This window comes from Gossypium raimondii, chromosome 11 (genome assembly GCF_025698545.1).
Source record: "Gossypium raimondii isolate GPD5lz chromosome 11, ASM2569854v1, whole genome shotgun sequence".
Lineage (NCBI taxonomy): Eukaryota > Viridiplantae > Streptophyta > Magnoliopsida > Malvales > Malvaceae > Gossypium > Gossypium raimondii.
In genome coordinates this window covers 49,465,035-49,479,501 of record NC_068575.1, presented here as the reverse complement: position 1 = coordinate 49,479,501, position 14,467 = coordinate 49,465,035, and the positions used below count along the sequence as shown (strand labels likewise).

General features: G+C 37.9%; 3 protein-coding genes across 5 annotated transcripts; 2 read left to right on the top strand and 1 right to left on the bottom strand.

Moving 5' to 3' along the window:
* The first annotated feature begins 509 nt into the window (after nucleotides 1–509).
* On the top strand, nucleotides 510–3,694 carry LOC105803360 (probably inactive leucine-rich repeat receptor-like protein kinase At5g48380). 3 transcript variants are annotated; one of them, XM_012635494.2, is made up of 3 exons: nucleotides 510–644; nucleotides 1,195–2,153; nucleotides 2,265–3,694. In XM_012635494.2, the coding sequence occupies exons 2-3, from the start codon at nucleotides 1,305–1,307 to the stop codon at nucleotides 3,279–3,281; spliced, it is 1,866 nt and encodes a 621-aa protein (XP_012490948.1). In that variant the 5' UTR covers nucleotides 510–644; nucleotides 1,195–1,304; the 3' UTR covers nucleotides 3,282–3,694. The 3 variants fall into 3 exon arrangements, with proteins under 3 accessions (XP_012490948.1, XP_012490947.1, XP_052479714.1); XM_012635493.2 differs by lacking the exon at nucleotides 510–644 and adding an exon at nucleotides 682–891; XM_052623754.1 differs by lacking the exon at nucleotides 510–644 and adding an exon at nucleotides 945–1,084.
* A 3,051-nt stretch (nucleotides 3,695–6,745) lies between these two features.
* Nucleotides 6,746–9,059, top strand: LOC105803363 (acyl-coenzyme A thioesterase 2, chloroplastic). The gene is made up of 5 exons (XM_012635499.2): nucleotides 6,746–7,216; nucleotides 7,301–7,478; nucleotides 7,754–8,220; nucleotides 8,455–8,583; nucleotides 8,712–9,059. Exons 1-5 carry the CDS (start codon nucleotides 6,851–6,853, stop codon nucleotides 8,865–8,867), a joined length of 1,296 nt encoding a protein of 431 aa, XP_012490953.1. The 5' UTR covers nucleotides 6,746–6,850; the 3' UTR covers nucleotides 8,868–9,059.
* On the bottom strand, nucleotides 9,041–14,236 carry LOC105803362 (formin-like protein 1). Its single transcript, XM_012635497.2, has 4 exons — nucleotides 11,990–14,236; nucleotides 11,657–11,856; nucleotides 10,694–10,938; nucleotides 9,041–10,092 (listed from the first exon to the last, which is right to left on the bottom strand). Exons 1-4 carry the CDS (start codon nucleotides 14,044–14,046, stop codon nucleotides 9,250–9,252), a joined length of 3,345 nt encoding a protein of 1,114 aa, XP_012490951.1. The 5' UTR covers nucleotides 14,047–14,236; the 3' UTR covers nucleotides 9,041–9,249.
* Nucleotides 14,237–14,467: the final 231 nt, after the last annotated feature.

Here is a 14,467-nt window from a genome sequence, read left to right as displayed (position 1 = left end):
ATAAAATAGAACTCGTTAACTTGAAATTTGTTCACTCGATTCGATTGAACGCTAACCTCTAATTAAAAAACCTCGATTTTGCTGATCTAAAAAAAATTATTTTACAAATTATAATAGATTGAATGAGAACTAAGCTCTACACGAATCAACTTGAAGGATACAAATTTGATAATTAATCAGGTAGATTTTTATTTAATTTATTTATGATGACAAACAGCATAAAGCAAAAAAACACAGTAACTAGGATCCGGTCCGGTTCATGACATCCTCATTTATATATTAAAAAAATAAATATTTTGTATGGCTATTGCAATTGTAAACCTCTTAATGGGTCGGCAGTTAATTTTGACCAATAGCTATGATGGACGGCAATGAAGAAAGGGGCCAAAATGAGTATATAATTATTATATATAAAATGAAAAACAGAACAAATTTACCAATAATTTTGAACTTTCTCAATTTTCAGTCGCCCTCCAAATTAACTTTTCATTTAATTAATTAATTAAATTATTTAATAAAATTTAAGCGAAAATTTTTCAACGAAAGGCAAGTCAGCAAAGAGCACTAAAAAGTCTTTGCCCCATCTTGGAGGCCAGTCGTCTCCGTAGCTTGGAAAAAGAAAACAACCAAAGAACCTTAAAATGGTCTTTCCTTCAATTTCCTATTTAAATTTTTTTTAATGTTTTTCTTGTTGTTTTGAATTATGCTTTTGAATATTCAAACCATGATGTTGAATTTGCCTTATTTTTCTCTTAATTTTCGTTTTATGAAGTACTGGGAAATCTTCTCCCTTAGTTTCTCTGTGGAAAAGGAGGATGCTTCCTTATAGTTTCCCTTACCCTTTTGCCTGTTCTATGATCTTCTTCGGTTAAAATTTGAAAAAAATCTGAGGTGGGTCTTTGAATTTTTGTTACAAAGCTTCATCCTGCTTAATTTTCCCTTTCTGGGGGTTTGTTGATGCTCTCTTATATTAATCAGAATCTAGGTCAAGTAGTCAACTTCACTAGGTTTGCTTAACTTTGTCCGTGTAAAAGTTTTGATCTTCTGTGTTTTTCTTTGTGAATTTGGTGGTTTATCAGCTGAAGTATGTGATCTATGTTCTTTCCTTTTTTATTGCTTGTCTTGTTTTTTTTGGATTTATGGAAGGTGAATTTTATCTTATTTCCTCTTTTTTCTTTTTGGAACTTGTTTCAGGTTTAAATTTTGAACTATGGTTTAGTAGATTTGGCATTTTAAGCTGTTATTAGCTGTACAAATTGCTTTCTGCAATTCTCCATTCAAGTTTCGATTTGAGGGGTTTCTTCATGATCATGGTGATGCGTAGCCAAATTTTTGCTGTTCTCGTCAGTGTTTTAGTCTGGTTGTTGCTTGGCTGTAGTTTGAGCTATGCGTCTCAAGAAGATATTGATTGTTTGAGGAGCATCAAAGATTCACTTGAGGATTCCCTTGGTTACTTAAATTCTTCATGGAATTTCGACAACACTACTGAAGGATTTATTTGTAGATTTACCGGGATTGATTGTTGGCACCCAGATGAGAATAGGGTTCTGAATATCCGGCTTGCAGATATGGGACTCAAGGGTGTGTTTCCTCAAGGAATCGTAAAATGCAAAAGTATTACAGGCTTAGATCTTTCAAGCAACAAACTCTATGGACCTATTCCATCTAATATTTCTCAAATTATCCATTATGTCACTAGCCTTGATCTCTCATCTAATAATTTCTCTGGAGAAATCCCACCGGCACTCGCAAATTGTAGCTTCTTAAACATTTTGAAACTCGACTATAACAGCTTGACGGGTTCGATTCCTCCAGTACTCAGTTTGCTGAATAGGATAAAAACATTTAGCGTGTCTAATAATCTCTTGTCGGGGCCAATTCCATATTTTAATGTTTCATTAACAGCAGAGGATTTTGCGCATAATCCTGGATTGTGTGGGAAGCCTTTGGATCCTTGTCAGTCGACTTCAAAAGGCCCTAAAACTGGAATTATTGCTGGGGCTGCTGTCGCTGGGGTGACGGTTGCTGCAATAGGTGTGGCTATTGGTATGTTCTTCTATTACCGTAGAGTATCTGTTATGAGGAAGAAGAAGGATGATGATCCAGAAGGAAACAAATGGGCAAAGAGCTTAAAGGGAGATAAAGGCATTAAGGCAAGCTTATCTAATACCTCCATGTCAGATTTGAGCTAATGTTCTCTTTTTCTTCTTTCTTTGATTATGGTTTTTTCTATGTGATGTACTTATAAGGTAATGTTATTTCAGGTTTCCTTGTTTGAAAAAGGAGTTTCCAAGATGAGATTAAATGATCTTTTGAAGGCCACTAACAGTTTCAGCAAAAATAATATCATTGGGTCAGGAAGAACAGGGACTATGTACAAAGGTGTCCTCGAAGATGGAACCTCGCTTATGATTAAAAGGTTACAGGATTCTCAACACTCTGACAAAGAATTTACATCTGAGATGGCTACTCTGGGAAATGTGAAACACCGCAACTTAGTTCCCCTTCTAGGTTTCTGTGTTGCAAAAAAGGAGAGGCTTATAGTTTACAGATACATGGCAAATGGCACTCTCAATGATAATTTGCATCCTGTAGATGATGCTAACAAGGCTATGGAGTGGTCCATAAGGCTTAAAATCGGTATAGGGGCTGCCAAAGGATTTGCATGGCTCCACCACAACTGCAATCCTCGTATACTTCATCGAAATATAAGCTCTAAGTGCATCTTATTAGATGCAGATTTTGAGCCCAAAATATCCGATTTTGGTCTAGCTAGGCTTATGAACCCAATTGATACACATCTGAGCACCTTTGTGAATGGCGAGTTTGGGGATTTAGGTTATGTTGCCCCTGAATATGCCAGAACTCTAGTGGCCACTCCAAAAGGAGATGTCTACAGCTTTGGAGTTGTCCTTCTCGAGTTGGTGACTGGTGAGAAACCTACCCACGTATCCAAAGCTCCTGAGAGCTTCAAGGGAAGTCTGGTCGAATGGATCACGCAGCTATCAAATGATGGGAAACTTCATGATGCTATTGACACATCCTTGCTTGGGAAGGGTGTTGATAATGAACTTTTCCAATTTCTTAAAGTTGCTTGTAATTGTGTATTGCCACCTCCCAAGGAGAGGCCTACCATGTTTGAAGTATACCAGCTTTTAAGAGCTATTGGGGAGCGATACAAATTTACCACCGAGGAAGAAATTTTGATGCCTTCAGATACTGGTGATGCTGATTATTTAGAGGAACTTATTGTTGCTCGAGAAGTCATCGAGGGTCAGTGAAGAGCTATGGGACATGGTGAGTATTGTATCTTAGCATAGTGCATGTGTAAGTATTTGCTCTTGTGCATGTTTAAATAAAGGTTGAAGTTACATGTATGATGCTTTACTTACTATTTCAACTTCCTACATTCAGTACTCACTGTAATTGTATCAGGTATATTTTTTAGCATCTACATTAGGTCTTTGTGTCTGTTATTTCATATTAGAATCCTTCACCTATGTCCTCGAGGAAAAAAAAATCTTTAGATTGATTAGTATCATACATAATCTTTCGAGGCTTTCTCCCTAAATTATCATGTATGTAGGATGATTAGCTTCACACCAATCAAATGCTACGTATAATGTAATTAAGATCACTTCACAATTGTGGGATCTGTTTTCCTTATTGATTAATGTGATAATTTCTTGCTGAAGTCTTTTTCTCCTTTTAATTCTATTTGCAGAATGATAAGATCTAGATCAAGTGACTGCTGTATGTAACATAAACTAGGCATCTTATATTGTGGAACTTAAAGTCTTTTCCCTGTCTTTTAATTGATGAAATGTGTGTGTGTGTCACTGCTGTTACTGTTGCACTTTTTTGGATTATGAATCTTGGAATTTGGCATTCGATGCTAATAGCAGAATTCTCGATTGCACTGTTGGGAATCATAGTGCACCTGCATATGTGCCAGCATGCCATGTGGAGGCTAAAGTGAGAGTTAAAATTGAATAACTGCCAAAAAGAAACATCTAGATGCATGCTGTTTTTGTTTCTGATAAACTGGCTTTTGCAGCATGATTCTACTTTTCCATTTTTTTTCTAGAATTGATGCCAAGAAAAAGTGGACCTATTCTGGACTAGGATTTATGCTATTTAGATGTATATGTGACTTTAAGGTTGGCATATTCCATTGATTTTTATCGGTGATTGATGAAATGGAAGGGGATTTGGAGCAATTTTCAAAGGTCACAATCCAAAATCTCAGTTTTACAGTTATCAGATGAAAATGGAATATTGAACAAAGGTGGCAAAGGATTTGTGTGCATGTATTGCTTAGGAGTACTTGTTGATTTCAGCATCTTTCAAGGGATTTTAGTAACTTTTGTTATTATCCTTCATTTTGTGGGGAGAGCTATACAGTATTTGTAGATGATGTATGGCTATCATCTTCTAGTTTTTTCTTTTCCTATTGAATGCTTGATGCCCCTCTTCCTGTTTGAGTTATATAGCATACTAGCTAATGCCATCTGGGGTTTCTTGCCCCTTTACGTATAAACTCTAAACATACCATGATAAAAAGGTGATGGCAAATTCAGTTGGCCATGGACATTGGACAGGTTAGTTTCTTCAAAATGTATGTATTTGTGTGATATGAAGGGTGTATAGCGGATTGTCTCTAGGTTGACTCAGACGGTTTGTGGAGAGTCTTCCGTGAACCATTCCACACAAAGGGTTGCTTGCGGTCCGTTCCTTGCAGAGGGTCGTCCACGGACTGTCCAACAACTTGCCACATGTGCTCTAGTGGAGTTATACCAGTGTATATATATATATATATATATATATATATATATATATATATATATATATAAAATGAGACAATAAATGGTTTGGTTCTTCAATCATGGAAGTACACTTGTGGTGTTTCTTCCAAACAATGATTCATGGTTCGCCCATGCTTGCTTATTAAATCCTAACTCGCATTACTGCTGGTCGCCATTATAATGCTCTTGTCCTAATTTCCACCTTACTAACCGACTGCCATTTTATCCAAATTTCTTCCAGTTTGTTTGCATTCTTCTCCTTCCATTAACTCCTTTATGCAATGCTCCAGAATCTCTGTTTCTCACAAGAATCACAAGTGTGTTAAAATGAAGAATTTACGCACGACATACTTCTTGTCGCTGTTTTCTGTAATATGTTTATGTTAAAAAAAACACCAGTTTCATCAATGGTGGAAAAACTTGATTCAAAACCACATCCAATTTAATCGGTCTGAGAAAACTAGTTGTTAACTAAACTGATTTTAATGCTTAAAAGATTCATTTGATTGGTCTGCCTACAATGAGAAATTAAATGTGGACGAAGGACCTCTTTTTCATTATATTCTAAAAGCGCTTGTAGAGTTAAAATGTGGTTTTTGAAGTTAAAAGTAATTTTCAGCTCAAAACACAAAAAAAAGTTTGAACTTTTAGCTTTTGTGAATTTTTTTCTTATTGAAATTTATTTCAAATATATAACATTATATATTTGAATTTATAATATTACTTTTTAATATTTAAAATATAATTTATATTTTCAAATTAAATTTTACAAACAATTCATATTAATTGCTTAAAAATAAAATTTATATTTCATATATCAAAATATTAATAAATATTAATGAACTTTAACATCATTTAATATATTTTCTTTTACTTACTACATCATTTAATATCGTAATAAAATAAACATTTTATTTCTAAAAATACATTTTGACAATAATATAAAATACTTAAATTTTAAATCAAATTTTTAAAAAACACTTTAAAAAAGCATTTGTCATTAGCGAGAAAGAACTATAGCTCGAAATAGAGGAGAGTCAATTCCTCATCTAATAAGCTAGTTTTTCTTCTTCTTCTTTTTTTCTTTCCTTGAAAAAAAATTCTAAGCTCTGGACAAAGACACTACATTGGTGAAGAATTTTGAATGAAGGAAAAATATTTGCTATATTGCCGGTTGAATTTAGGATAAGGGTGATAATAAAATTCCAATAAAATATAAATATAAAAAATTGGACTTAACATTTTTTTAATTCTGTTTGAGGAGTTAAAAGATATTTTAACAAGAAACACCAAAAACTTCTCATTTTCTAGTTTTTTGCTTCTCTTTTGTTTTACCACGTAGCGATGTTAGCTTTTGGAATGGTTCCCGTTCGCCTTTTTCTCCCTCCCATCGACCCTTTCTATCTTCACAAGTGGCATAAAGAATTTCATTTTAGGCACCCAAAAGAAAAAGTTTACAATTTAAATACTCACCTTACATAGTTCAGTTATTTTTATCTCTCTTGAAATTAGTAACAGTTAAAATCGGTATAATAATAAATTTAACCCTCAATTTCTACATATTATATCGATTTAATCATAATTTTAAAAAATTAACCTTCAAAATTTACAAATTTTCTTAATTTGGCCCCACCCACCCTCTCCTTCTCCCCTCCTCTACCAGACCTCTCGGGTTTGAGAAATTTTAAAATTATGATTAAATCTATATGATATGTAGAAATTGAGGATTAAATTTATTATTATACACATTTTTTAACCGCTACGTTAATTTGTCATTTATGATTTAACGAGAGTGACAAAAAAAAATTAGATACTTAAATTATAAACATTTTATTTTAGATACCTAAAATAGTGGGATGAGTATTTGTAGTTTGCCCCAAAAAAATAATTATAATATCAAACTAATACAGCTTTACAAGATATTAAAAGTTTGACTTATTGGAGTTAATATTCTCATAAAAGAACAGTACAGCCGAAATTCCTTGAAACCATCAAAAGCTGTCACCAACCCTTTTGCAGGAATCGCCTGAAACATCCAAAATTCCATGGAATTGAATTGCTCATCTCCTAAAACCATCCCTGTAGTTTCAACGTTTACAGCAAACGGCTCGGATTCTTCCTCAACCAGGAAGCCTATAAGCTTATGGCCTGGTATGTACCATTCACCGGTTACCAACGCTTTATGGGAAGCCAGGTCCAAAATCTTCGAGAGACTCCTTGATCCACCAAAAGATGCACCCCCTCAGAGCGAATTGCTCACCAAAACTCCCTCTCAAAGTCGAACCACCATCTTTTATAACTTTTCATCTGATTATATCTTGAGAGAACAATATAGGGATCCCTGGAATGAAGTTAGAATGGGCATGTTGCTTGAAGACCTTGATGCTTTAGCTGGGACTATCTCTGTCAAGGTTCCCCATTTTTTTCTTCTTCACAAACTTACCTTCTTTCATTTTCTAAAAGCTGTTTTAAACCTTGTTTGTTTGTAAAATTAGCATTGTTCAGATGATGATAGCACAACAAGGCCTCTGTTGCTGGTAACAGCTGCTGTTGATAAGATTGTTTTGAAGAAGCCCATTAGTGTTGACATTGATCTCAAAATAGTTGGTTCTGTCATATGGGTTGGGAGATCATCAATTGAGATTCAATTAGATGTTATTCAATCCCTAAAAGGTGCTTTAATCTAAAACCTATGACTTGCCTTTTATAATGTTTAGGTACCCCATCTGGATTCTCCAATCTGTGTCGTGGCTTAAAATTTTGTGTTCTTTAATATGGATATTCAACACTCCAACCCCATTTTTTTTCTCCCTTTAATAAGCATATTTCTCATTTAAAACCTACTTAGTATATGCATACGAGTAACATTTTTCATTTATGGATATATATTAGATTGAGGTTTGGCCATGATGATTTAGCCTTTGATCAGATTTTGTTATTTCATGTAGAAGAATCGGATGTTTCGCATTCAGTAGCTCTAGCAGCTAACTTCATCTTTGTGGCCCGTGACTCTAAGACCGGGAAAGCTGCTGCTGTTAACCGGCTTTCTCCAGAAACTGAACGTGAGAAATTTCTTTTTGAAGAAGCTGAAGCTAGAAGCAAATTGAGAAAAAAGAAAAGAGTGGATAGAAGAAAACTCGAAAATGGGGAGGTAAATCAACTGGAACCACTCTTAGCAGAGGGCCGAATCTTTTGCGATATGCCGGCCTTAGCAGATAGAGACAGCATTCTTTTAAGGGATACCCGTCTTGAAAATGCTTTGATCTGTCAACCGCAGCAGAGGAACATCCATGGTCGAATTTTCGGAGGTTTCTTAATGCATCGAGCATTCGAGCTAGCTTTTTCAACAGCTTATGTCTTTGCTGGACTCGTGCCTTGCTTTTTAGAAGTTGATCATGTTGATTTCCTAAGGCCTGTAAGTACCTTCCTGCTTTCTGTGCAGGTTTTAGCATTAAATTCATTGTGTCTCATATAGGGAGAGATCAAGATCCCGAACTTGATCATTATTTCAAGCATATCCTCATGAAATGGAAGACAAGAAGAAACTTTCAGATTCAATATTGTCTTTCCAGCATCTTCGGTTCACGTTTGTGCTTCAATTTAGGTCTATCTTTAACTTATGCAAAAAGAATTCCTATACTTTGAGCAGGTCGATGTAGGCGACTTCCTTCGTTTGACGTCATGTGTTCTGTACACTAAACTCGAGAATCCGGATCAACCATTAATTAATGTTGAAGTCGTTGCTCATGTTACGAGGCCGGAGATCAGATCCAGTGAGGTAAAACCCTGCAAAATGCACTGTTATAGAACAAAAAAGCTACTATGTTCTTGATTCCACATTCACTAATTTCATAAAATATATGGTTACTTAACATGTTCTCTCTTTCTGTATTATCCATGAAGCAGGTATCAAATACATTTTATTTCACATTCAGCGTCCGGCCAGAGGCAAAGGCCACAAAGAATGGATTTAAGATCCGGAATGTAGTTCCTGCAACAGAGGAAGAAGCACGGCGTATTCTAGAACGCATGGATGCTGAGATGCCACAGCAAAACCAGTGAAGCTGGGGCAGATCAACGCCAACTTCTAGCATAAGCAATTTGATGGTATCAGTCAAATGTTAAAGATTCTTTGTAACATTAAAAACATAAAATTATTGCAGCCTGTTAAATTTTGCAGGCATGAGCCTGATGAATGTATCATTCCCCTTGAAATAAATCAGCACACTGCCTCCTTTTGTTTCCCCAAGAAAATTTCCTCTCGTATATTATATATTATATAGAACAAAACTGTTCTGAATTGTACATGGATTTATACAGATATGAAAATAAGAATATAAATAAATATTTGCGACCTTACATTGCAGGACAAGCCATACAAGCTTCATGCAAAACCTAAACCACCGAATTTTGGTAGCTTCTATCTTACAGCTTCAGCAAACAACTAAGGTGATGCAGTCTCGTCATCAGAACCAGAACCATACCGCGGTCTACCCTGAAATCCAGCAAAAGCTTGGGACATCATTGGATTCACTGGAACTGGGAACACTGGTTGCATCATTGGATTCACTGGGACTGGGAATTTATGGGCAGAACTAACAACGGTTCGTTCATTTATCATCCCAACTTCCTTGCAGACCCGTTCAAGAACCGTAAGGAAATCCCTCACCACCATAAAGATTCTAAATGGGTGGGCCTCTTCTTTTGTTGAGTTCCCATGGAAGTATTCAGTAATCTCCTTTACCAGAGATAAGGCCACACTTTCATGGGCTTGAATCCTTATAATCTCTTCCTCGGCCATTTTCATGAACTTGTTCATTGATTCGGAAAACTTCTCCAGGCTCTCGTCCGATGCCATTTTTTCATTTAATCTTAGAACGTCGCTGATGTTTTCGATGCCTCTAGAAAGCTTCAAGACATCGCTGTTAAGTACCTCGGAATCCATTGCTGCAGCTTTCTTCACATTGGTGAGCTCTGAACTGAGACTAGAAACAACTTGTAAACCGAGCTTCCTACACCGAGCATCTTCGTTTACAGTGGAGCTTTGAGTTTGGTCAGCATCGGAAAGACGAGCACCCTCAGTTCTTATGATTTCTTGTACAACAAAATGCAGGAGTGTGGTCTTCCCATCCGCACCCTTCACATCAACAAGCTTAAGGAGTGTATCAAGTTTGAAGGCATGGGCATCACCACGGTTTGTCCCGACATTCATGCGGTTCCCAGTCTTGAGCACAGCCTCTAGAAGCTTCAAAAACATCCTACTGGTTCTCAATTCCTCGCAAGCATTCTGTAAAAAGGACAAACCAACAGGATACGGCTTAATACAATTGATAATAAAGCAACAACACAGGTTTTGTTGGTCTACATTAAATCTACAAAATGAAAACAAAGCATATGATTCGTCTTAAAGCAAATGAGGCAATATTCTGTCGGTAGGAGCACTGCTAGAGCGCTCATGTCAGTGAACTCGCACAAATGCATTTTTTAGACCATTGAAATGGTTACTGTATTCAACATATTACAAGAACACATGTAGTTGTACCCAAAAAAACCATATTACAAGAATATTCTTCTTGTTCACATGCTTAGGCAAGCTTATAGACTAAAACCAAGCTGTCAGGTATGAACTAACCTAAAGTCAAGGCACATTTAATTAGTCATTCATATTTTACTTTGAAGAGAAACATGTGATAAAGACTGTGAATAGTCAAATAGATAGCTGTAATGTTTGGTGTTGAAATTTCTAAACCACGATGAAGGATATGGTAGTTGAATGAGTATTCACATTTTAATACAAGCATAAACAAGCAACCAAGAAAAGCTGAAACAAAACGAGGAAGAAATCGAGAAAATGCGGAGCAGACAGAGATGGAGTAGGTGAAAATTACCTCTAGAGTTTGGAAAGATTTTTTAAGGTATTCAACTTCAGACTCGAAGTTAGCCATGTAGAGCATTGCATCCACCCTTTTGAACGCAAAGGGTATATCAAGAACTGCTTTTAAAAACTTCTCAGCTGGCCCAAGCTTGACTGGTGAATCATCTTTGTAGTCCTTCAACTTGCGTTCTTCTTCCTTGGTCGGAGCCATTTTCAATAAACTTTCAAGAAGTTCAGTGCCGAGTGTATCAGCATTACCTGTACCATCATAGATGAGATTTTTAGTGCCCATACATAATAACTCCAAATATAGGAAACCATATGGCCAGTCATGGCAAGGATATTAAAGCTCAACAAATATCATTTGTGGGCAATACAAACTCAGACTATTGGTTCCCAAAAATATGAAATTCACTTATGGTCTTGTATGATACTAACTAATTCCAAAAATATAAGCCGATATTCACATCTAGTGAGAATATTTCTTCAGTATACTCAAAGGTAATCTCAGAGTTGGATTCATTCAAAACAGTCAACCATTTAAGTTGGGATCATCAGTTAAGCATAGTGATGCGAATTATCAAAAACCTTTTTCAATCGTAGAAAGACAAACAAAGGATTCTTCAATGGTTTGCACCATAACAATGGTAAAAATGCAAATTTTATATACCTTAAAAGGGAACATGCTTCGAAAGTAGCATCTAAATTTGAACTACTGTGAATTGTTAAACACAGGTCCAAAGTCGTAACAAACTACTAAGTTCAGTGACAATTTAAGCAGAAAACTTTCATTAAGTAATGTTCAAGGAATATAAGGACAAATGAATACCAATTCCATATCCAGCAGACCAGCTTAATGACCTTTGTGCAAGTTATGGACATTTTTAAGTCTTAAAATCAACAAAACTTGAACCACAATTGCAATCAATAAACCAAAAAGTTATAAGTGATGATTCCTAAATGGCAATTTCATTACCTTCTAAAAGGGCTTCACAAACTTCCTCGACGGTCACATTGAGTGCCCTCAACAAAATTGCTATGTTTTGTGCCTTTTTGGGATCCAACACTCTGTTATCTTGGTTTGGTGAAGGAAGAACAGAACGTGGAGTTGCTTGCTTTGGTTTAGGATTCGGTGTTTTTGCGACAAATAGTGTTTCAATCATCTCCTCATTCAACCTGCAGAAGCCAAACTCTTAGACAGTATTCAAGCAAGGAGTAGAACCACGTGAAGAAAACCTTAATTCAACTAAAACTAAAAGATCTGACAAGAACCCCATAGTTTACAATTAACTAGAGGTTGAAATCATACTTGAATGAGCTTGATCTGAGGTGATCCCACACCATTTCACGATCAGAACTGGCTCGTACTTTATCCCAATGTAAAGGCTTTAACTTGGGTTTTGAAGCCTCCTCCGCATCCTCTTCCTCCACTGCCTCAGACTCAGACCTTGTAGGCAACTCGACTTGAGAAATACTAATTGGGTTGTGTGTCATAAAAGGCATCGAAGGGGGCACAAGAGGAGGCGGCTTCGATATTTGTTTTATTATAGATGCTGATGGAAGTGGTTTCTCCCAGAGCCGTCGTTGCTTCGGAGGAGGCGGAGGAGGAGGTGGTGGTGGCGGCGGCGGTGGAGTCAACATAGGCTTCTCTAAATCTCCGCTAACTCTTACAGGAGATGCATCAGGACTATTCTCCGAATCTCTTCTTAGTGATGAAGAAGCTGAAGATGAGAACGAAGAGCTCCTATTGTAATCCCAAAAAGCAACCACCAATGGTGACTTCTTTGGGCTTTTCCCAAAACTTCCATCCGATGATGGTGAAGCCGGTGATAGTAAAGGAGACCGCTCATTCTCATTTTCATTCAAAGCCCTTTCCGGTGATGTCGAGGCTGATGACATTGAAGGATACCTAACAATTGGATTCAACTCACTAACCATTCTTGGAAATTCACTCGGATTATTTACCATGTTCTTCTCAGGAGAAGCCGAAGCTGAACGAACTGATGGGGACCTTGTTCGGTTTCGACCCATATCATTAACCGGAGATCCTTTGGCTGATGAACTAGTTGCAGCTGAAGCTGAAATCGATGGAGTCCCCATATTTCGAACCAAATCCTTGAAATTTCTAATCGATGCATCTAGTTTCTCGATCAACGTTCTATTTGGCGAAGTAGCAGCCGAAGACAGTGATGGTGATCCAATGTTTCGATCGGAAACAACATGTGAATCTGGGTTCGGGATCGACATCGGAGACAACGAAGGAGATCGCAAGCTTCGGCCTTCTGGATTTTCCCTCTCCGGTGACGTTAAAGTTGAAGACGACGAGGGAGATCGTACATTTCCATTGGACGCATTGGGAAGTCGTGGCGAATCAGCTGACATCCTCCCCGGAGTTGAAGAAGGTTGAACTTGCACGAGTCCTGGAGATTTCGGGTCAGATCTTACCGGACTCGAACTAACCGGCGGAGAAATACTAAGTGAATGAGACCCGCCGGAGGAACTTGAACTCGAAGATGAACACGAGGAAGTACTTGTAGACTCAATGTTTTTTACAGCAATCGTCGCGAATACTCTTCTTGACCCGGATCCATTTCGACTAGGACTATCTCGGCCATCGAGAGATCCTCTTGGTGAATAAAAATCCTCTTCTTCTTCAGCAACCGACTCAACTTCACCGGCTCGAAAGTTCCGACCGGTGCTCTGTCGAGACAACGGCGGTAACGGCTGGAGCTCCGGGGAATCCATTTTCCTGGGATCAAACCTAGCATTGGCCGGCGAATTATTGGAGCCATCTCCGATCCCGCCTCGGGAATTTACCAACGTACCCAAATAAAGCAACTCGGAACTAGTGGCGGAAGTTGTCCTCAGCTTACGAGCATTATGAACATTGTTGCTGGGGTACAACCTGCTACTATTGTTGGACGTTAAGGTCTTGTTATCGTCGACGAAACTACGTTTCTGCTTGCGGCGGCGGCAATAGAAGAAGAGGAGTAAAGCAGAGACGACGAAAGCGGAAACGGCGGCGACAATGGCAAGGATGAGGACAGTGCGGGAGCTGTGGTTGGGAGAGGGAGCGTGAGGGATGTCGAGGGAGGAAATGTTGGCGGGGAAAGAAGCCAAGGAGGAAGGAGAAGGAGGAGGGGGAGATGAAGAGAAAGAGGGGAAGAAAGGAGAGTCGGGAGGAGGAGAAGTGGAAGAAAAAGGCGGAGGAGAAGCCGGAGGAGGAGGATCAGACGGCGGAGTAGATCCAAATGGCAAGAAAGGTTGATGGAGGATCCGACGGCTATGAATGGGAAAGGATTGACATGACCAAAACAACAAGGAAGAGAAGAAGAAGGAGAAGGAGAAGGAGAGGGAGGAGAGCATCGTGTGTGAGTGTTGCTGTGAATGGATGGGTGAGATTCGTGGGGACTATTTTTCTTCTCTTTTGTTTTCTTGGGAGTGAGAGAGGGAGAAAGGAAAATGAAAAGGAAGGAGGTGCATCCAGCTAAGATTCAGCTGGTGCTGTGGTTGTGCACTTGAGTTGAGTTGAGTGAATCTGTAACTGAGTTGGGCTGTTTTAATTTTATTTTTATTAATAACACTAATAATATGCTTACTGCTTATATTTTTTTTGTACTGCTGTAGTTTAGTGCTGGTCTAGAGTTTAGAAACTACTGTTAGAGTGCGTGACAGTGACAGGGATGGTCTTTTAAAAAGTCCAAAAAGGGAGGGGATTGTTGACCCACCGACGATTCTTCCTACCACTCGGATGCTCAGCTCAGTCAGTACTCAGTACTCAAATCGT

What these genes read in the sequence shown, in the direction of transcription:
- LOC105803360 (XM_012635494.2), top strand. Translation starts at nt 1,305, where the DNA reads ATGATCATGGTGATGCGTAGCCAAATTTTTGCTGTTCTCGTCAGTGTT. An exon ending in AGGGAGATAAAGGCATTAAG is followed by an intron (nt 2,154 to 2,264) that starts GCAAGCTTATCT and finishes ATGTTATTTCAG; the next exon opens with GTTTCCTTGTTTGAAAAAGG.
- LOC105803363 (XM_012635499.2), top strand. Translation starts at nt 6,851, where the DNA reads ATGGAATTGAATTGCTCATCTCCTAAAACCATCCCTGTAGTTTCAACG. An exon ending in TGTTATTCAATCCCTAAAAG is followed by an intron (nt 7,479 to 7,753) that starts GTGCTTTAATCT and finishes TATTTCATGTAG; the next exon opens with AAGAATCGGATGTTTCGCAT. An exon ending in ATGTTGATTTCCTAAGGCCT is followed by an intron (nt 8,221 to 8,454) that starts GTAAGTACCTTC and finishes TACTTTGAGCAG; the next exon opens with GTCGATGTAGGCGACTTCCT.
- LOC105803362 (XM_012635497.2), bottom strand. Translation starts at nt 14,046, where the DNA reads ATGCTCTCCTCCCTCTCCTTCTCCTTCTCCTTCTTCTTCTCTTCCTTG. An exon ending in CTCAGATCAAGCTCATTCAA is followed by an intron (nt 11,857 to 11,989) that starts GTATGATTTCAA and finishes TGGCTTCTGCAG; the next exon opens with GTTGAATGAGGAGATGATTG. An exon ending in AATCTTTCCAAACTCTAGAG is followed by an intron (nt 10,093 to 10,693) that starts GTAATTTTCACC and finishes TCCTTTTTACAG; the next exon opens with AATGCTTGCGAGGAATTGAG.